The sequence below is a fragment of the Pecten maximus genome, chromosome 1 (assembly GCF_902652985.1).
Source record: "Pecten maximus chromosome 1, xPecMax1.1, whole genome shotgun sequence".
Taxonomy (NCBI): domain Eukaryota; kingdom Metazoa; phylum Mollusca; class Bivalvia; order Pectinida; family Pectinidae; genus Pecten; species Pecten maximus.
This window is the reverse complement of record NC_047015.1, coordinates 40,609,214-40,632,842: the sequence shown is the minus strand read 5'-3', so window position 1 is coordinate 40,632,842 and position 23,629 is coordinate 40,609,214. Positions and strand designations below refer to the sequence as shown.

General features: G+C 35.6%; 1 protein-coding gene across 7 annotated transcripts in view; it reads right to left on the bottom strand.

The window, feature by feature from the left end:
- Nucleotides 1-23,629, bottom strand: part of LOC117333759 (ras-GEF domain-containing family member 1B-like) — a 100,994-nt gene that overhangs the window by 14,435 nt on the left and 62,930 nt on the right. For 3 of the 7 annotated variants that reach the window (XM_033893184.1, XM_033893199.1, XM_033893205.1), the window contains 3 exons: nt 20,652-20,702; nt 12,669-12,725; nt 2,193-2,291 (listed from right to left, as the gene is read on the bottom strand). In XM_033893184.1, the coding sequence (XP_033749075.1) occupies nt 2,193-2,291; nt 12,669-12,725; nt 20,652-20,702 (207 nt within the window). Of the gene's footprint in view, nt 1-2,192; nt 2,292-12,668; nt 12,726-13,067; nt 13,221-14,523; nt 14,788-17,869; nt 18,033-18,297; nt 18,380-20,651; nt 20,703-23,629 lie in introns of those variants that run through there. The other 4 variants (XM_033893222.1, XM_033893212.1, XM_033893221.1 and 1 more) reach the window with 4 other exon arrangements.

Sequence of the window (23,629 nt, the reverse complement as noted above, 5' to 3'; positions counted from 1 at the left end):
GTAAATAGTCCATTAAAGTAAACAAGTTGTAAAACCAGCGATACAAATAACAATAAAATAAAGCTTTATAAATACCACAACAAGAGTCCTAACATACCTGTATGAAGGTAGATATTAATATGCTCTCAATCAATAGGTGTATAATCCGTTTTTCTTAGAAAGCACAAAAACACAGTTTAAAACCTCAGTAGAGAAGCAAATCCTTCTCATCGTTTCAACTTTCAGAATAGAAATAACCAGAAACTCCACAACACTGGTTGAGAGTTGAATCACGCGCTGGCTCACTCGACAGGCTGCGCACTTACACAACAGGCCTCAAGCAATATGGCCGTGACTCACTCCAGCAACATGGAGTTTACAGCATCAAGGCTACAATGCTTAGTAATTAGCATCAAGGAAATAATCAATACTGAACCCTATTGTATGACCTCACAAATGATCGTTATTTTAAACCAGTAGATTTTAATAGTGCTTGTATAATTATCACCTGAAAACATCCAAGATCTCACATACCCGTAAATTTTTTTTTTTTTAAGCAGCACGTTTAACGTTTATTTAAAGTTTCTTTCATTAATATATATTGTAATATGTTTTGTAATCAGTTCTCGGAAATTACTATTTTATTGAACTAAATCCAATCATTAACATATTTTCAAATTTGGCATTTAATTTTTGAATGTCAGTCATATTAATTAATATGCATTTCTTTAAATACATAAATCAGTTTTTAATTCTGATATTTAATCAAGGTATTTCCTTTTTAATAAACATTTAATGTTATAAAAATCACATACAACATCTAAATTTAACCTAGTGTGTAATAAATTACTGCAGAGACGTATCTTAACCAATGACCTTTGTAAGGTCAACAGGTAAATGACCCAGGAACAACTGGTGTCTATAAATCTTCTGCTTTCTACATCATTTTGAATTCCATCATGGCCCACAGGGATTTCTGAGAATGCTGGACTGTATTTTGGAAAAATTTTCCCTGAGTCAATGAACCATTGTGTGATGGCAAAACCTTCAACCACTCTACCTTATCTCAAAAACATTTCCAGCCTTATCGCTACCATTCTTTCTCTGACGTAAGAAGACTAGCACCATGTGATAGGCCAACAGTGGAAGGATTATGCGAATATTTGTTTTTTCGATATGTTGATACTGAACAACTACGCAATCATAATCAGTGAGGAAAAGTGGCAGGAAAGTTTCTCTGGCAATGACCTTGACATTTTGCCAAATCATTTTATCCATAAGGATACAATTAAACATTTGTGTATATAAATATGTATGATAACCACAAACAATCTGTAGGTCTTTTTCTTTTTTATCACAGACGAAACTTTTCCAAAGTAGAAAATGACAAATATTCTGTCAAGAGCATTAACATTGGGGAATGTAAACTACTGAGGTCTCGACTACATGAGGCCATGGAAACCTGAATGAATATCTGAGGTTTCACTGAGGGCTCTCAACAATGAAGGCATTTTAGTTTTTTATCACAGTTGATAAGTTATCTACCTCTCACCCCATATTATCACGAGACTGACGTACCACACCGACGTCTGTGGTTAACACTTGTACATTCATTAACCAGGCATAATACTCTGTTGTGTGTATTACAGATTTCTTCTTGTCATCCAAGAAAAGTACTTCAATTGCAAGGAAAAGACAGCCTGCATTCATTGATTATATCTGTATTCAATTCTAAGTAAACAAACTCTATTTTTACTTGTACTTTTCAGCTAATTCACAATTAATCCAAGTAAAATTTAGATGCATGGATATTTGGTTATGTCATTTTTTTTTTAAATTTTTCACATTAGATAAACACATACATCTTTGTTCTGTATTTATTGAGAGGAGAATTGCAAGCCTAGCATGTTAAATATTTCTGAAATAAGCTCGTTCATTGCCTTCTTGGATACCTTAACCTTGGCTAGATACATTCAGTTGAAAAACTTAAAAGTTTATCATGAAATTCTGTTTAGATCACATGATAAAGTTTGGCAATAGTCTCCTATGATTAACCTCATAATACAGTGTAGTTAGTAACGTACAGCAGTGACTACATTCTGAACATCTACATAAATAACACTCTAGCCAGAAAACTCTAACCATATTTAGAGCATGAGGCCAAACAGTTGGGTTTTTCTTTTTTTTTTAAGTATTCAATATTTGACACTCACCTCGTTCTGAGAGAAGCGACCATCTACTTTAGCACTGTAGCCAGCTAGCCGGTGGTCAAACATCTGTGACAGACTGATCATCTGTGGCCCAACACTTTTCTACAAAAAAAAAAAAAAAAAATTAATTAATATTTGCTGATTATAAATACAATTCCTGAGTGGTATCATTTCTAATGCTATTTCTTGACCAGTCTAATGATTACCTTAATTTGACTTCTAACAAGGCTCTCAAATCTCATATGAAGTAAAAGATGAGACACAATGTTGTCATAGCACTATGAATGTAATTTCTTCTGGTAGAGATCATATGTATCATACTGGGAAACCTGAGTTATATATATAAGTCAAAATAATTATCTACATGATCAACACTGCATGTCTTAATAAGTTAGTCTATGTAGACAGCAATAATAGAGCGACTTTCTATCTCCATATACTGGCACAAAGTTAGCATTAACTATAACCTCAACACAACACATCTGTTTTCTTCATACCAAGTCACAATAAAGTATATAAGATTTGTCAGGAACTGACATCTTTTTTCCTTCATATGACAAACTAAACCGTACAAGATTTGCTGGCAAATTTTTACACAAGACATCCTTAACAGTCATCCTTTTGTTCTACAGAGGTCACAAAATAGCATACAAGATTCACCCACATAAGTTTTAATCAGCATCATTAAGATAAATTAGCCAGCACAGTCAGAGTATTATGTAACACTATTTCATTACTACAGTACCTCGAGTCAACTGAAGTTACATAAATATGATACCTTCAAATATCACTGAACTGTCACAAGCTATGGGTGAATGGCTGATTATACTAAAACAGTTTTTTATGCATTATATATAAAGAGTTTTAACTGTTTAAAATTACACTTAATACGTCATGTTTAAAAATGTTTAAAAATAGATTCGATTTTTACCCAGAAAAATACCATAATTAGTTCCCTTTGTGACGTAATGGGAAGTAAGATAAGATTTGAGCACATGAAGCTATTTATACATGTATATACACAGTGCTGAATGAAACTTGTCATTTCCGTGGAAACTCCAGATCACCTCGTGGTGATCACGTCAACATTAACCTTGACCCCAATACTGAAAACAAACTTTACAAAATTCTTTCTGAAAGTATCACTTTTCCCATCCTGGTAAACCCAGATAAATTTAGATCTGTGACAAATTTCTATCAAATCTGTCAAGTGGAAGCAGGCAGAATACATTATAAGACAAGAAATAATATACTACATGGAAAGGGGTACTATTACCAGGGCTTTATACCGAGGGCTTTTAGGGGTCATTAATTGGCCCCATTCCTAGTTGAAATTATTTCATACTTGAGCCAAATTTCCAAAATTTACAGTTAACTCCAGAAAAAATCTTTCCCAATTCACCAATTCTCTTCCCAAAATGAGACAAAAAGGCCCCATCCCAAACCTGTGTAAGTGAGAAAAAAAGGAATTAGTTATGCAAGACCAATATTCAGGCATACAATCAAATATATGCCTTCCTAAAGTTGACTTGCTGAAAGAAAATTCCTAGTTTAATATTTTATTAATAAATGTATTATAAATTTTATGAAATTTTGGTACACGTACTGACAAAAACAATTGGTTGACATTTTGTTCAATGATATCACACAGATATTGTACCAGGTGAATACACATGGATGGTCCAATTCTTCCTTGTTGAAGTGGGTAAAAACCAGGTTTACCTTTGTCCAAGCTGAACATTTACTGCTTTGTAAATAAATCCCTATGTATAGAGACCATTTTCTTCCTGTTTTTTATTTTCAGTTTTTTTAGCATTGTTATAATGTAATGATATCTTTCTAAGTGTTGAGTACCTGAGTAACACTAGCTGTACGAAGGAATGTTCGAATGTTCGTGCGATTGTCGGATAACTTGTATTCAATCTTACTTACAGCACAGCCACACCTACAGAATAGTCCAAAACCTCTTAATGCTCTTTATGAAATGAGCAACTTCACTGAAAATTCCATGCCTAATTGACTTTGGGAATTTGATAAAATTGACATTTGGTCAAATCTTATCATAATAGTGCATGCAAAATTCATCATTTATATGCTACTTCATGACGATGAATCCATTATCTAAATTTACAACATCATTGTGAAATGTACATACTCTAAGTGTACCTATATAGTCATACCGTAAACAGGTTGTTTCTAGATCTCTTTGTAATGTCCTAGATGTGAATGACCTTATACAACAACAGGAATAGGGGACAAAATGTTCAATTAATATACCGAAAACATCTTATGGTACTTGATGTACAATAAGGTTTGGCACCAGACAGGATCACTTCAATAGAAAACTGATACTGTATAAGAACTTAAGCCTCTTTTTAAAGTGAGGTTAAAGGTCATTTGCATATATTCAAATTAGCCTCCTACTATATTGTTTACCAGGAATTCTGTATAACACCATAGAGATTGGATCCACTTCAGTTTAAACATTCCACATCATAACAGGATGTCACTCGGAACCCCTTTCCACTAATCATACTCTCATTTCACTGAATTCACCCTACTACTGTATCTAACTACATGAGCTACTCAACGCTCCTTTGTGCCATGATGTCAGTGCATTATAACAAATACTAGTTTTTTGGAATTGATTTTTTTGTGGACTGATTACAGTTATGAAAGATTTTTTTAACTGTTATTACGTCAAGCAAAGAATAACTTGGTTCCGATTTTTAAAAAAAAACCTATATATTATCTTCTAATTTTTTGATAATTCTTAACTATTTCACTATCAGTACTTGGCACCAATATATCGATATAGTGGTATCATCCCAATCCATCCTTAAACACACCTCAAATACGCAATACACTATCAGTCAATAATCATAGAAACAAAGATTAAAACCTACAACACTGAGGGCAATGAAAAACAACCAAACGAACAAGCCAAAATTAGAGACTAGACGAACAAGCCAAAACTAGAATGAAACTAGACCTCCACGACTGAGGAACATCGTGAAGAAAATCGGCCTAATATTCAGCCAATGTGTCTGTTTCCAAAGCCAAAATCAGTGATATAAACAAGAAAGAATTGTGTTTCCAGGGCCAAAATCATGTCCACTCCTTTATAAACATAGAAAACATTCACCTGCAGCAGCGGAAACCATGTTTACTGTAGGTCACGATTATCTATTAGTGTACGGCCATATGTTTATCATGGCCATGTGGAGACCTCGAGTCTACAGAACACTGGGCCAAGGACCTTCAGGACCAGGAACTGGGTAAAATATCAAAGTGTTATGAGGAGGGAAAACATGACCAATGAAATAAAATACGATCGGGAATTAGGGGTGGAATTTGAAAAAGTTATAATGAGGGTATAGAGAAAAGGATCTCAAAAATTTTCACCTAAAAGTTAGCTCTGACCAGACAATGAAAATAATAAATAATGACAAATAAGTGAAGAAAAAAAATCTAGCAAACAATTGCTTTCCAGGAAATATGAGGTACAAGGTTTTGTAAAAGATTAGAATAAGACTAAATGATATCAAATTGTCAAACTCACCCATGTGGTTTTCACACCTCTGGTAGAAACATCCATTGCCAATATTCTAAATTCTCTCAGGTAGGCCATTCTGACAAAATATTGTCTAGGGAAGAGGAGGGGGCACGGTTAACATAGGGTGTAGGTATAAAAGGATAGGTGTGGAATGTTTCCTTAATTTGACCATCATCACCTTCCATGCTGAAGACATAAATACAGTTGTACCTAGGTATACATACAAACTATCCAACACCCACTCTATGGTCACTATGTGGTCAATTAGTGATATGTGTGGAATAGGGAGTGACATCCAGGTAATCTGGGCAAAACCAACATAGTGTTCATTTGATAATTACCTACTACGGAAAGGTCATTCATTTGCACAGAGTTATGCCATTCTTGTTGACCAAATTTATATATACTTGGGTCCCTGCCTCTCCCACATCCTGGCATTCCAAGAGTCTTAGAGAAACATTCTGGCCAATGATAATGAACAGTAGTAGGAACCCTTGGCCACTCCCACCTGTTCTACCGCAGGAATCACTGGAATTGGTGAGGATGAATGAATGGAGGTGTACTAGAAATTAATGTTATCCTGGGATGGAGAGAGATACCGGATATGTTTCAATACAACTATTTAGGCCAAAGATATATTTAGGTAGGTATAGATATATGTGTACATTGATCTATCATAACAGCTTCCCCCCATCCTCTCAACAGGTGAATGGTGTTTTTGAACTTCATATAGAACTTTAAAGTGTTAGAGATATAGAATATAGATAAAGATACAGGGGGGTAGGAATGAGGGAGAAGACAGGGGCACTGGGGGGGGGGGGGGGGGGCAATAGGGAGAAGAATATGAAGATACTGTTTTGATAATGTGTGTGTGAGGTGGATGTGGGAAGAAGATGAGGGGCACTCAGGGGGATGTTATGGGGGGGGGGGGGGGGGGGGGGGGGTCAAGGACAGGTGCACAATATATATGACACACATGTTTTGGTAACGTTTAATGGGAGGGGGGAAAAAGACAGGGGCACTGTATGGCATGGACTGTGGGGCACTGACTGTGGGGAACTGTGTGACACTGACTGTGGGGCACTGTGGGGCAGTGTGGGGCACTGACTGTGGGGAGCTGTGGGGCACTGACTGTGGGGTAGTGTGGGGCACTGACTGTGGGGAACTGTGGGGCACTGACTGTGGGGAACTGTGTGGCACTGACTGTGGGGCACTGTGGGGCACTGACTGTGGGGTAGTGTGGGGCACTGACTGTGGGGAACTGTGGGGCACTGACTGTGGGGAGCTGTGGGGCACTGACTGTGGGGTAGTGTGGGGCACTGACTGTGGGGAACTGTGGGGCACTGACTGTGGGGAACTGTGTGGCACTGACTGTGGGGCAGTGTGGGGCACTGACTGTGGGGAGCTGTGGGGCACTGACTGTGGGGCAGTGTGGGGCACTGACTGTGGGGAACTGTGGGGCACTGACTGTGGGGCAGTGTGGGGCACTGACTGTGGGGCACTGTGGGGCACTGACTGTGGGGTAGTGTGGGGCACTGACTGTGGGGAACTGTGGGGCACTGACTGTGGGGAACTGTGGGGCACTGACTGTGGGGCAGTGTGGGGCACTGACTGTAGGGAACTGTGTGGCATGGACTGTGGGGAACTGTGGGGCACTGACTGTGGGGAACTGTGTGGCACTGACTGTGGGGCAGTGTGGGGCACTGACTGTGGGGAGCTGTGGGGCACTGACTGTGGGGCAGTGTGGGGCACTGACTGTGGGGAACTGTGGGGCACTGACTGTGGGGCAGTGTGGGGCACTGACTGTGGGGCACTGTTGGGCACTGACTGTGGGGTAGTGTGGGGCACTGACTGTGGGGAACTGTGGGCACTGACTGTGGGGAACTGTGGGGCACTGACTGTGGGGCAGTGTGGGGCACTGACTGTAGGGAGCTGTGGGGCACTGACTGTGGGGAACTGTGGGGCACTGACTGTGGGGCAGTGTGGGGCACTGACTGTGGGGAACTGTGGGGCACTGACTGTGGGGAACTGTGGGGCACTGACTGTGGGGAGCTGTGGGGCACTGACTGTGGGGAACTGTGGGGCACTGACTGTGGGGAACTGTGGGGCACTGACTGTGGGGAACTGTGTGGCATGGACTATGGGGAACTGTGTGGCATGGACTATGGGGAACTGTGGGGCACTTTGTATGGATAGAAGGTTACAGGTACAATCAAAAGAAAAATTGTATGAAATGTAAATACTGTAGAAGCTATATAGTTTTTGCATGATGTTTGAAGGGAACATGTACATGAACATATCATTAAAGTCAGTAAAGGCAGTATACCACATAACAGTATAACATTTGGGGAGAGGGTATATATATACCAGACTGTAGGAGACTAGACAGAAAAAGCTGAGATGTATCTAGATAGGCTAAAGAGAGATGGCACCAGTCAGACCTCGTTATGTCCGATACACATCTTATATAACACCTGAGGTAAAACTGCTACCTGTTTTAAGATGGCTGACGCACAGAGCCTGCTACCATCAATATGTCAGCTCATGAAAATGCCAATTAAAGTCCTAAAAGTTTCCATATATCAATGAACATCTGGATTCCAATACAGCCAAACAGGTTGTTCTTTATGCTGGATTTTTCTGACGTGTTGTAAAACAAGTATACAGGGTATTGTTGAATGGGTAGTGCTAAAGCAATAAATGCCAACCCCCCCCCCCCCCCTTCCGCTAAAAAATGAAAAAAATAGTATCAGTGCATGACCTTGACTTAGACCCTGCAAACCTTGCAACTCAAACCTTAGGTCCCCCAAGTATAATGAAGTTGACATCTTAAGTTACAGAAGTGAGATAATATAATATTTATACCATAAGGACAAAATATATTAAATTATCATTAAATTTGTATTCCTTGTCACATCTGTAAAACATCCATATTAAGTAATACATGAGCATGGGCGGGAACATTTTTCATTCAAGTGCAAGCAAAAGACAATGAGATGAAGTGAGGATTTCCGGTTTCAAAACAAGAGGTTATTTCCTATCAAGGCCCCAATAAACAGTGTTACTCTACATATGTGGGGCGGAAACAAAAATTGTAGAGTAGGCGTAATTAATTCACAGCCGAATTAGCTATGGTTACTGAATGTATCATATATTGAAAATCCTAATTTTTCTTGCAGAAAATTTTGTAATTTCCAGTAATAAACTTTTAAACAGAAAAAGCGAGCATGAAATACATCTGTATATGCAGGTACACCATTGTTTATCGTCAGATCAGTTGATACAGATTTTTTCAAAAATTATAATTCTAGAAATTAAAAAGACAGATATGTCATCTTGAAACAGCCGTACCAAAAACACAGGAGTTTTCTATACCCACGATACATACAATAGATAAGTTTTGCTTGAAATTTTCAATTCCTGATTGAAAACAGACGAAAAAAAAATAAAAAATTCCTTTATGTTATAATCAATGATAACTCATTTACATCATCTCGACTATGAAAGACTTTCTCCCACTAATTAAATTCATTAATCAAATAGATGGAAAAGAATGCTGTTAAGGGTAAAATAGTGCTAGCCTAGAGGCCTCCATAAAGTTGGTCTACCACTTGTGTGAAGGTTGGGTAATCACTTCCATGCTATAAACATGCAAACAATGAGACCATTTATAATGCCAAATCTACTGGAATATTTCAGGAGATAAAATCTTGGCACGCATTATCTATGTTTCCTCCCATCCCAAAGAAACATCTAATTCTTTGTACCTTTTATAATATCCTCCTTCAGCTTGTACATAAAATCTCCATGACTACAAACAATACAAAGCTATTTTATCAAACCTCTTAAGAATTCTAGTGTTTGGCATGCTCCAACTATATTTCAATGTCAAGAATATTATATTTTCTTTAAAAAAAAAACTTTGGAAGTTCTCCATTTAATATATAAAAATCAGTTTATCTACCAGTGTATCCCGACACCATCTCATCTAACATCTTGGGATACTCAAACCAAATTTCTTGCAACTCACAGGGATAAAACATAAATCGTTAAACATGAGAATGTTAACACCTATAAAAAGACTCCATCAAGTACATATATTTTTTTCTTTAAATGAACTTATACACTGGTTGCACTTTCTGAAACAATTTCAACTTGAGAAAAAAAGTTTCAGCCATAGGAATGAAGTTTAAAAAATAATGACCCCCGATATATATGCTCACCCCAACTTTATCTACACAGGCAGCAGTGACATTTAACAAATGAGAAAGAAAACAAAAACTTGAGATGTATGTGAAGGCTTAGTGATGGACTGACTTGGGAACTGTAGTATTTATACAAATCCTTACAGAAACTCTCTAAACAGCCTCATAAACAACTCAAACACTTACTGGTACGTGTGTAATTGTTTTTCAACAAAATTGCCATCAACTGTTTTCCCCGATGCTGATAATTGAAGTAACAAAACAGGCACTTTTCCTAGATCAGGAGGGAAGATACAGACTAGCTTTACTGGTAAAATTAAATTATAAGAATAGATGTATCTTTCGTATAAGGGAGGTAACCAAATTACTTCTGTACAGATATTCATTGTATCAGACACTTAATTAGATTAGGGGCATTGTCAATGGGCTAGAACTTGGCACATGAGGCCTAAACAAGGACACATGGTAAGAGTTAGGGGCCCTGTGTCTCTCCTTAGAGTTTTATCTTGTGAGGTCCTATGACCTGATGACCCTGTAATTATACCCTATGTAGGTCACATCAATGTGAGGTCCCCTTGTTTTAGTGTTTGGGGATTCGATTTGAGGCTATAACAAAAATCTGAGAAATATACATAGGAATTTTCAGAGGTTTAAATAGGAATATTACATCAGTAAAACATATATTATATATCATTGTGAAGGGTGTCACTTCCAGTGCTGAAATTCTGCATTTGAACACGATTCAATCACTAAACCTCCTTATTTTGGTGGAAACTCAAGATTTTTTACCCAATATTTAGATTCAAAACCATATATAGGCAAACATTATGCAGATCATGTGACCTCATATATAGGTTGATATAGGCAGATCATATGACATCATATATAGGTTGATATAGGCAGATCATGTGACATATAGGTTGATATAGGCAGATCATGTGACATATAGGTTGATATAGGCAGATCATGTGACATCATACATAGGTTGATATAAGGCAGATCATGTGACATCATATATATGCTAACATAGGCTGATCATGTGATCATGACCTCATATTATAGAAGCCACAGCAAGCCATGTTTATATGTATATCACCTAATCATAAAAAGCAATGATCTAATGAAATATTTCCACACACAAAAAAAATGTAAATACCAGACCCAACCGATGAAAATTTTGGTAAAAAACATTTGGCCGAAAACCATGAAAAGCCCTCATGTCTTTAGAAGCACCAGCTTGCTTTAATACATTGTAAAATGTGTTGAGTGTTCATCTAAAAATATCTGAACTTGTAACCAACTAATAACGTTATGTTATCTAAACATCCTCTCTAGTAATTACCTTTCCACACTGTCCATCTGGTGAACACAAACATCCTCACCACAACACTAATCTCATTCTCAACTGAGTACATAATCTCAAATTATCTCCCCTTGATTGCCCTCCAGGGCCCCCTTATACCCAGGATCAGTGCATTATACAGCCATGTATGGATGTCCTTTGTTGTCATGGCTACAACCCCTATAAGGCATCCATCTCCCATCATCACCTTGTTCCAAACCCACAGAAAAGAAAAGATTACAACAGATTGCTAATTAATTATTTAGCGTTAAATGAATCTTGAACCTACACCTAGCTAATTAGGATAGATTTGTAGTCACTGATATTTCATATTTCAGTCAATCACCACGGCCACTACTGGGTACACTCCACAAGTCAAATAAAATATCTTGTTGTTGCACACACAGCATAGGGTGCATATATTTATTGAATGGGTGAAAATATCAGATTTTGCCAAAATTTAACACAGACATATATGGGTTGTTGTTTTTTTCTAAAATACTGAATTGTGAATATTAATACTGAGAACTTCCTATATTATAACATGATTCTCTGGTTGATAATTTAATCCCTCTTATGAATATGGCATCAGAAATGTCATATGAAATCCTCTAAATCTGGAGACGAGAAATTGTCACTCCACTGACCTGGTCTGTCAGTCTCTCCAAAATAATAACTATACATTGGGTATATTGGCAGACTAGTGTCTGTGTATATTGTTGACTAAAGTCGGACATTTCTTCATGTTGTACTTAGAAAGAATCCTTCAGTCTGGAGCCAAACCAATTAATTAGCCGCCTCAAAATCATATCGGATCAAACTAACTGTTTTGCTAAATGCAAATTGAGTGTAACACTCTAATTTTCTGTATTTTTCGGGGCATACAGTACAAGTAACAAACAGTTTTACTGACATGCCTAGACAACCACTTGTACATCATAATGCGATTCACAGAATCACACTCCAGACCTCACTCAGAATATCATAACATCAATTATCATACTCAATGAACTTTGGATGATTTTTTCATACTTCTTAGGAGTTTCTTGATAAAATTCCAAGAAGAAATGTGAGAGAGCCTTTCACCTACGAATAAAATATTCTATGAACATCCTTTATATTCTGAGCACTCTACAGTAACTTGAAGCATTAATCATGAACATCCATATTTTTATGAAAGCATACATTTGGTCTGTTAAGTATAATTTCCTTTAACATACAGCATTGCCAAAGAGAGAGGAACCTACTTCAGTGGCAATGTATTATAGCACTGGAGCTAGGCAGTGAAATCCAGTAACATTGAGAAGAAAGTCAATATATTCCTATCTAGATATGAATAACGAAGCTCTATGGTAAAGAAATCAATTGTCACTTACCACCCTGGAATCTTCCTGGGCCGTTTTCTCTTTCGCAATAGTTCCAAATATTGTTGGCTGAAAAATCAAACAAACGTTTCTGATAAATTGCCAGGACTTCTTAACATAATGGTGTTGGTGTCGAGTCATGTAAATCCAAGGAACAATTTGGACACACAAAAGAATGTGGACTAATAATTCGGCAATATATGACACCTATGAAGTCTCTCATTGTCTGTACACAGCAGTAGATTCCAGTACAATAGTCTCTACATAGCCCCTATAATAAACATCTACATAGCTGGCTGTCAGGCTGTCAATGACCAATGCATATTGACATACTTTATCTTTATTCAGCAATTAACACTCAATAACACTGACTAGTAAGGTCCAGTATATATAGGCCAGAGAGCTACACACCTCAAGTGTCCACTTGTCAATCCAAAGCCTCAGAACTGAGGGGCAGTTTATGACCCTTTGTATAACCAATGGATTAGGTAGGTAGGACAGCAGTGATGCAGGGTTAATACACTGAACTGACCACCACAGGTTTAACATACTGAGCTGACCATCACAGGTTTAATACACTGAACTGACCACCACAGGTTTAATATACTCAGATGACCACCACAGGTTTAATACACTCAGCTGACCACCAGCAAAATGTATATATAATACAATTGTTATTATCAGAGATATATCTCATTACTTATATGAGATTTTGAAAGAAATCTTCATATAATGTCAACACCTTTTAAAACTCTATAAATGAATCTAAATACCCAGAGGGAAAATATGGCTATCTCCTGATCTGTGTATATAGCAGGTCACTGTGCAATCTTTAAAATGTCAACAACACTTGAGATTAAGAATTCTGTAAATGACCAGTCCATTCTGACCAGAGGACAAATAAGTAGATCTAGATAGTTATCTATAATGAGTTTATAGGACTCAGTAGAGTAGTGACAGGTCTGTTATAGATATATATATTCACAAACAGGTTCTGTGTCAAAACTGGGTCATAACTGACAACCAGCATTTCATCTCCTGTCAAAATATTGAAATTTTATCCAAACAAACCTGCAGAAGTTAAAATAACTATTATTTTTTATCTATAAATATTTTCATTGCTAAGTTCACACAGGCTTTTTCTTGGTAGTTTATATGCCCATTAATCTACTGTTCATAATGATATATAACATATATTATAGGGGGCATGCAATGTATGTTAATTTTTTTTTAATTTCAAAATGTAGATCAAAGCTTTCAGCTTGAAATGAGTTTTTAATAAGCTATCTGATTGAAATGCTCAAAAGAAATGTGATTTTATGATGTATGACAAATATTTATCTAAAATTTAATCATACAATATTACTACTGTACAGGTGTACAATATTTAATTGTTATCAAATCACATTGTATTACTGTTGTACAGGTACACAATATCTTACTTTTATTCAATCAAATTGTATTACTGTTAATTGTATAGGTATACAATATTGAATTGTTATTCAATCAAATTGTATTACTGTTAATTGTATAGGTATACAATATTGAATTGTTATTCAATCAAATTGTATTACTGTTGTACAGGTATACAATATCTTATTGTTATCAAATCACATTGTATTACTGTTGTACAGGTACACACTATCTTATTGTTATCCAATCAAACTGTACTACTGTTGAACAGGTGTACAATATCTAAATGTTCCAATCACATTGTATTACTGTTGTACAGGTGTACAATATCTAAATGTTCCAATCACATTGTATTACTGTTGTATATAAGTGTGCACTAATTGTTATTTAATCATTGTTTCAGTATATACCCTACTGTTACTGGTGATCATGACCCCATCAACAGAACACTTACCTTAAACACTGACAAGACTTGAGTTATCATTGGTAAGGATTACAGCAACACACAATACACTCCAATCAATAAACAACCACCACTTGACTATACACAGTACAAACTGCAGCATTAATCACAGTGCAATAAACAGCAAGAATTATCCTGGAAATATCCTTTATTATAACACCCCACCAAAGTTATCTGTCATGGAAGGAAGGAATCATTTCCAAACCATTTTCCTGACAGTACTAAAGCTATGGTGGGATATATAGTAGTAGAAGCAATACTGTTGTAGCTCCCAGTTCAAAATCTCAACACTGCTGCTGTAAAGTTCCATTTGGCAGCAGGATGTGGGGGAGATTTCCCAGGCTCATATAGTGGTGGGGGAAAATCTGATGTATTTACATAGGACTAGTCCATTGGCTGTGGGAGGGGGTAAGGGGAGGGATGAAAGGCTAGCAGTGGAGGGAAACTTAGAATGTATTTAGATAGGAGGGGGCCAGAGAGGTCTGATTAGGGCACAAGGTGTCAACCCTATAGGGCACAGTGGTAGTTGGGAAACACTGGGTCAGGAATGTAGGTCATTTAAAAGACAGGTAAAAATTTGGAACTTAAATTTACCTGTACAATCACTTACAGGTATGATATATATTCATGAATAAGCATATAAAGCATCTTTGCAATGGTACCTGTGTTAAGACTATTATCACAGAATAAAATTCTCTGGTTCATGCATCGATCACCTGGCCATGCAGGTCAACGACTGTAATGTTGTGTAATAAACATGTCACATACGTGATTGACATGGATGAAGACTGTCTGGTAGTGTTACACAGTTAATTGTATTACCTATGTATACTATAGAGACTGGCAAGTGAAGACTAAACAGAATTACTGGCCGTCTATACTTTTATAGGAGATAAATTTTAGATAACAGGATTATCTAGTGATTATAGACTGTCTTACGCAATGTACTATTCACCAAATCCTATTTTTAGGCAATATCAACTCAAAATGATTCATACTGAAATGAATCACCAAGTCACACCTTGTCAATACTATACCCCTTATCTCAACCCTACCCTTCCAAGGTCCACAGTACACCTCTGTGTGCATTCACTTACAATCCCTAATGGGTAAAATTAAACAAAATATCTTTATACCAGGTACATTTTTTGCATTATGAAAATATTTTGTTCTAAAGAATTTAATTTCACTATCATATTTATTTATTGTTTTTTATTTAGATTTTTTTTAAACAATTAAACCCTTAATTATTACATGTAAAAAAAAATTAAATGTAAAGTATACAAAATTAACAAATCTCAAAAAAAAATCAATTATCATGAATTACAAATATCAAATGTATGGATTGGTGAAATATAAAAGATGAGAAACAGTACTGATTGTGATTTGCTTTGCTTTGCCTAACCAAACTGTCACCATTGACACATGAAGCCTCTATCACTTTGGGTGCTATAAGTTCGTGAATTATAATCAATGCAGGATAAAGACAAAAGAAAAAAAAAATCAATCTCTCCGTCTTGGGTTTTTACACTGGTGTCACTATCTGGTACAGGAGATGGACAACAAGGCAAGTGGTTGTCCTGATTATCGGAGGAAGAAGATGTAAGGGGATTCACAGAGAAACCAGGAGAAGATGGGATTGATGGAGAAACAGGATTAAAATTAGCTCAGTAATGACACATGTATCCACTCGCTCTATCTCCACACAGATGAAAGATTATACATGTAGAATAAGTAATATCACTTCACAGTTTACTTAACATCCTTAGAAAAATGATTAATTTTTCATTTGAAAAAAATCAGCAGAAAGCAAAGAAGTTGATTTTATGCTTTGTTTTCGGTGATTATGTAATAAAATGATTAATATTCTAACAGAACTTATAAATACAAAAAATAGGAGCATGCAATATTATATACTTGCTTTGTCAACCTTGGAAGTAAAAAATTAGATATTCGTATATTGGAATGTTCGTATTTTGAACTAGTATATGCATATGACATTGACCTTTATTTCTATGACCTTTGTGTTAACCTTTGACATATGACCTTGATTCTTGTATCTTGTTACTATATTCCATCGAATGTCACTCACAACAATTGATAAAGAATTTGAAAACATGAAGCTTGGGAATCAGCTAGGAAATGCACATGTACTTTACTGAGTAATCGGCCGGGACAAATCAACTCTTATGAGAATGGATCTAAAATTAACTCAGCCATGCATCTCTCCGAGGAATCTACCTAATTAAATTTATAAAATGCAATTCAACCTATTTAGTACGATATTGAAAATAGATACAGACGAAGCATCTCCCAGGAATTTTGGTATGCAATTCAATTTGCACAAAATATTCTTGTTTAAGTCTGTATAATAGTGGCGTTATCAGATAATCAGAGTGTCGGGAGGAGGAGGGCTGATAGATACACACTACGCAACAGTTGGCTTGACATCTCAACAGGAAGTGGTGCCAAGCTTCCCTGCTAACACAAAATCTTGAAGTCTTTAAATAGTATATGGCCAAATTGTGTTTATCAGATGGCTGTAAGTATAGAGAAAGACTGGCACACTTCCTTTTAATTGTCGGAACACAGAATAAAAAGAGTATAGATTCAGATGCCAAAATTAACTACAAAAAAGCTTAAGATAGTATCTAGGTCTCTGAGAGAGCAATAAAGAGATTAATTCAGTTCCTTCAAAAAAACAGTATCAAATTTATAAACAAGTTTTACGGCACTACTACAGTACACAAGATAAAAACGAGGAAACATTTTTATATTCCTTATCAGCTGATCTGAACTGTCAGTGGTAAGAAAACAGTATATTAATTCATTCATAGAAACACCACAGACAGCAAATATCACAGAGATTTATTTTATATGTATCAAACCACAGTACAGGAAATGGTATCCCAGGAGTAATGTCTGTTTCATGGTTTCTCTATAGAAACACTACTGATCAAGGCACACACCTGTAGTGTACTGACCTCTCAGATATACACACTGACAGGTTTATAGATATACAAACATCTATTTTATTGTTAACTGACAAAATCTGTTTATTCCACTAAACCTAGCTTAAGTAATAAAGAAAACTTTATCTCAAATGCATTATATAAATATAAACTTGTTTTTTTCAGAATTTTTATAACCAAAATTTCTTAATCAAAAAGTTTAAACCTTGTTCCTGTTTAAACATTAAAAGCTGGCATGAACCTATGTGTTTACAATGTGTAATATTAGTAAATTATGTTACCAGTGACAATAAATACAGCATGTATTTTCACCAGACAGAAATATTTAATATTTTACAAAATCAGATAAAAATCAATCTACATACCCATTTTTTAATTTTGAAGTGTGGATGCAGCATCATAATAGCAACATTTGTTTGTTTAAATCCTCACAGATCCACATGTGTTTAACATCTCAGACTTTTTTAGACTAAAAATGTTATATTTTCCTGTACATGACACTGAGCAGGCCCAACACCCAGAAAACATATAACACTGACAGCAAGCATCCTTGTGTTTGGCAAAGATAGCTTGTTATATGTGTGTTAGGGGGAGGTTCACCTCTCAGCATGAAACATGTACATGTATTTAACATGTACAGGTATACTCTACACAGGTAAGAATCACATATATATTGTGGATATAGCTGCAGGTATGACAGTGACCAAAACATCCCTGGCATAGACCAATGACTTTACCTTGCTATAATCTGTATTTAACCTGTAATGTCAAACTACTTCTCTTTTTATCTTACCTGGATAATTGAGTAAATCCTTAACTTCATCCAGATAATCTATGTGTATGTTGCAGATTTCCGCCTTAAGTCTTGTATCAACTAACAACCTCCATCTACTATGTCTTACATGTACACCTGTTAGGTAAAACTGAGATAGCTAATGTTGCTAGTTTATTAAGGCTTACCTGTGATTGTAAATCCCCCCAGCATGGGGCCTTGTTGAAACCTCACATACATACAAACCATCTTATAGACACATAGGTAGGGGGCCAGGTATGACAAATGTTCATTAGAGCTGTGTGTGTCAAGTTATCAAAACAGGTGAGAACAGGTAAATAAAATTTGTTTTGACAAATACTAAACAAACAAACACACATAGATATATATAGGTGAGAAGTGTTTAAAAGAGGTTCTAATTAGGTGTAAGTGTCATTAATTCAGTTGTTAATTAATTATACAACCATGCACTTACATGGTTTCTTGACTACATTTTCCCCTTTCTCTTAACAATATACAGAAGACATACCTATAATTGTTTGTGTTTTAATCTTTTCCAGAGTAAGTAATTAAAAGTTGGGAATTGATGTAAAATCAAATATCATGCAGTATACAATAACTGTATGTGTTGTATCTGGTGTGATATTTAATCTGTCAGAAAACATATCTATTTCAATATATGTTACATTCAGAGATATTCAATTTCATTTTAAGAGATAAACACAATACAGTATCTATATCTTTCATGTTCGGGAATGTAAACACAATGTGCTGATACATATCTTTGGCAATATATATACTGACAGACAATATAACACATATGTTTAGGTTATATCTTTTATCATTAGGTGTATTTAGCATACAGGCGACTCAATATCTTATTTTCATATTTAAAACTATTAAGCTGTGACACTATAAATTCCCTTCATCCATCCAGACCGACACATATCATAAATCACCTTATTGTAATTCAGGAACAACATAAACTTACTTTTTGTAAAGTGGAATTTTACCTGTAAACCACATATAAGTTTGTTAACAGTGTCACTATCGATCTTTTCAGTTCGAGATTATCAGAAGATCTTGAGTATATTAATTTTCTCTACAGCTACATACAACTGTACCCTCACCAATAACGAGAAATGAAGACATATCAACTGAAAAGGTCAAAATATTCTAACTGACCAGGGAGCTCTATATAGTAACAGTACAGAGGTACTCAACGATGTTACTCGCCGAGCCTGAATAAAATCCTGAATATATTATTCAGTCTAAATACAATCTGTGTGTAGGCAGAGAAGTTTATGGAGATCACTGGCTCTCTTTTTATAAGCAGACATAATGCAAATCCGAACTTTTAGTATAATCTGTCAAACCGCCCGGAAAACTACCATTAAGTGCATTGTGCACACCCATCAATAACAAACGCTCAGAGGACACTGATCAGGAGCAACCATTGGCAGCAATGGATCCAAATACATTTTCACAAGTTATCATCAGTTCCAATTATCCAAATACCTGAACACAAACTTAACTGTACAATTTTCAGATATTTTCAAGTTTCAAGTTTTATTCAAACGTATACATAATGTGTTTAATGTTGCAGACACCTTTACGAAAGAAATTAAATTACCATATTTTTTAGTTTATAATCAGATAAAATTTACCAAAAACAGTGAATACAACTTTTAGGTCTGCAGTCTCAGATGACCTATTGCGACCACCTCTAGTCCGTCGTGGGTCATCCTTCCATAAACAATTTACATTTTTTTCCCGACCTCTTCTCAAGGCCAAGGGGCATGATATTGGGCCAATAGCATGCTAGTATGAAGAGCTACCAAGTTTGTTCAAGTGAACGACATTGGTCTACTTTCAAGGTCATAGGGGACATATATCTTAAAATCTTTTAAACAACTTCTCAATTACCAAGAGACCTGGAGTCATGGTTTTGGGTCAGTAATTAACATATTTCACTCAAATGAATTAATTTAACCTTCTTGCAAGGTCACAGAAGTCAAATGTGTTAAAATCTTTGACTTCTTCTCAATAACCAGGGTCATGATATTGAGCAAAAAGCATGCTGGGATGAAGGGCTACCAAGTTTGTTTGTTCAAATGAATGACCTTGACTTACTTTCAAAGGTCATAGTGCTTACTCTCAAAGGTCATAGTGCTGAGATTTGTTTGATGTTGGTTTATAAGCAAATCATAATCAGAGTACACATCAGTAGTCAGGTAACCGTTAAGGCCCATGGGCCTCTTGTTTTCTTCTGCAGATATACATAAATATTTCATCTTCAATTAAAATTTTCTGATCTTAAGACTATCTAACTTATATTAGTCAAGACTAAGTAAAATGTACAATCAGCAACTTACCCGAGACTTTGGGGTTTGCTTCAGGCCAATGGCTGGTTGACTTCTGGAAGACTACAAAAGAAATAAAAACTAGATTGGTTCATCTTGTCAACAGTCTCGTAATATTAAGGTACAAGGGAAACATGTGAATCTATGTACACAGATTAATTAACCTACTAAAATATACCCTGGTATTCCTCATATATACCAAAGGTCACACATACACATATATCGGTGGGGAGATAAAGTCTCCATGTGCCTTTCCCTTGTGGGACACTGATTCTATACATAACAGGAAAGGAGGCAGCACAACACTGAAACTTAATTATTTTCAAATTGTGTGTAAACAATGATCCTTCACTGAAGATGGAATGTAATGAACATGAGTAAATTGGTTGATTTTACATTGAAAAGATGGCCACCTGGACATTTATAAAACAATTAGTCATGCAGACAATATATTTGATCCTTAAGAATGCTATAGAGGTTCTCTAAAGAATAGATGTTAGGCATGCAAATACTTGTGTAGCTTTTGAATGTTTGTAACTTAGGCGGCTTTCCTCTTAGCTTTCATTGTCGGGTGACAAGCTTGTTATTCACCAAGACCAAACAAATCTCTTCTTTTTCATATTTACTACAGAACATTGAAATGTATAGCTTTACAGAACACCTGGGTTACAGCTAGTCCTATAAACATTGTATACGATACCCCCCAGCAATAACGTAACTTAGGTTAATGGGAAATCTTGCAGATTGAAACTTTTCTTTATAAAAAAAAGATAATATAAATGTAATGTATTAGCTAAAATGTGATGCACCTAAAAAAAATTTCTTCTGTATTTCATTACCAACTGTGCTTTAAAAGATATTATATACTGTATATCATATAACCAAATTGGATACGATTAGGAATCATGACTAGTCGTTTCACTTTCTCTGGATTCTGATCTGACGATAAAGAACCCGCTCAGGCTTTCACTACCTAATAAATTGTGTTTCTATTCAGCATCAAAAGTAAATCGCTTCCATCCAATTTTCTCCATTTTCATAAAGATTGAATTTAAATGTCAATAAGTTGAGTGACCAGTATTTGTGAAGGACTGACTAGCGAGTTAGCAGGTCAGATAATTCAGCCATTCAGGCCCAAGGAAAAGTAAACATAGCTACATCATGAGAAACCAAATAAATCTTCATAAAACAAATTTAATCATACACAGATCAAAGATCAGCTTCAGATTATAATCAGCACTGACCACCGATCTTATTGACATTATGCTCATACATAATGCTGACGGTGCCTAGCTTCTCAATAATATCGCATTTATGTGACAATTACCACCGATAGATCGACAATACCCGTCCTACCTGAAGGTCAGTTTTGAGGTGAATAAGGTCACCTGAATACCAAGTATCATTGTAGGTAAACAACTTCTCAGCGACTGAGTCAACAATTGAGATGATTTTAGTCCTATAATGAAGATTCCATGGGAAAAAGACATTTCTGAACGACCTATTCAAATCAAAGGTTTTGTGGTCCCATATTTACTGGGTGGTCAAAAAGCTTGTTACTGACAGTCAGACGTCGCTAGGTTTTATGCTTTATAAAAAGAAATATGCATAAGCAGATGTATTATAATCTGGTGCGTATCTAGGAGACATTTACACACATATATGTATCAGAACTTATCTGTCTTCAAGGGAATATCAATTTAATTTTTCTGAATACATCAATGCTGATCAAGTACAAAACTATCAAGAAAGTCTATACATGAAAATTGTTCTTGTAGAAAAATACATGTAAGTAATCGTATATGAAGATAATTTGTTTCCATGACCTCACTTTAAAAGAGTTAAAACTTATGTAAAAATGATTCAATCATTTCAGGCATTTGTAGTTAATAATAAGACTTTAAATCACACCATCTGAGAAAGATATTATTTTGTTTCTTAGTAATGTATTTCTAAGTGCACAAAAATTCCCATGGATGAAAACCTAACATCAATTTCTCATTTAGGTGAATATCTTTTAAAATGTCAATGCTAGCGGGGTTCCACCGAATAAGACAAAACATTCCAACAGTTTAAAATGCATTCAACTTTCTGTTGCTTAGGGACTAATAAGTGGGTTGTACACTTTTTAATGATACCACAGAGCACATACATTTACATATCTTTACATAATTAAAGTGCCACACGGCCAAGACAGCAAATATTTGAAATACTTTAAAACACTTTAAACCTATTGTCATTCAAATATCTATAAAATGGGTTCAATGACATTTTATAAAAGTATACATTTTTTTTGTATCTGTAAAATTAAATGAACAAAATGGATAAAAAACAAGTGGGTAAAAAGCATTGAGAAGGTATATCCAACAAAAAAATACCCCAAAAAGAACACTTTCTTTACCAAAATATTGTAGAATGCTATATATAGGTCTGAATAAATGCCACATATCCCCTATTTCAATTATCTAAACTATCCTAAAGCAGTTACATGGTATATTATATACAACTAGGTAGTGGTATATTGGGAAGAATAGCAATTTCTCGAGACACAATGGCAATTTGCATTTTGCTAAAACATCAATCACATTATTTGAGTCCAGAAATAGCATCTATATCTATTTATCTACAACATGCATTAATAATTCATACACACTTATATGCCTTAATGTCTGATATTGATCACTCAGAGATTTCCAAATGTCTATAGCTATAACAGTTTAATAATTAAACAGATATTTATGTTCAGGCCTGCACCTATAAAGTCACAGTTCTGGTGTAGTAGGCTTTCTACAGCAACAAATCCTGTTACTTGTGCAATGTTATATACCGGTAAATATCACAGTCAAATTATCTGTTAGCCTTCTCGTGTACTCTAAATGGTTGTTTTCTGGATGAGATTCTAAATATAATACATACTGATATTTCCAATCAAAATAACAATTACACATTGATGAAAGCTAGACTTCATTGAGAACAAATACACCATTTTA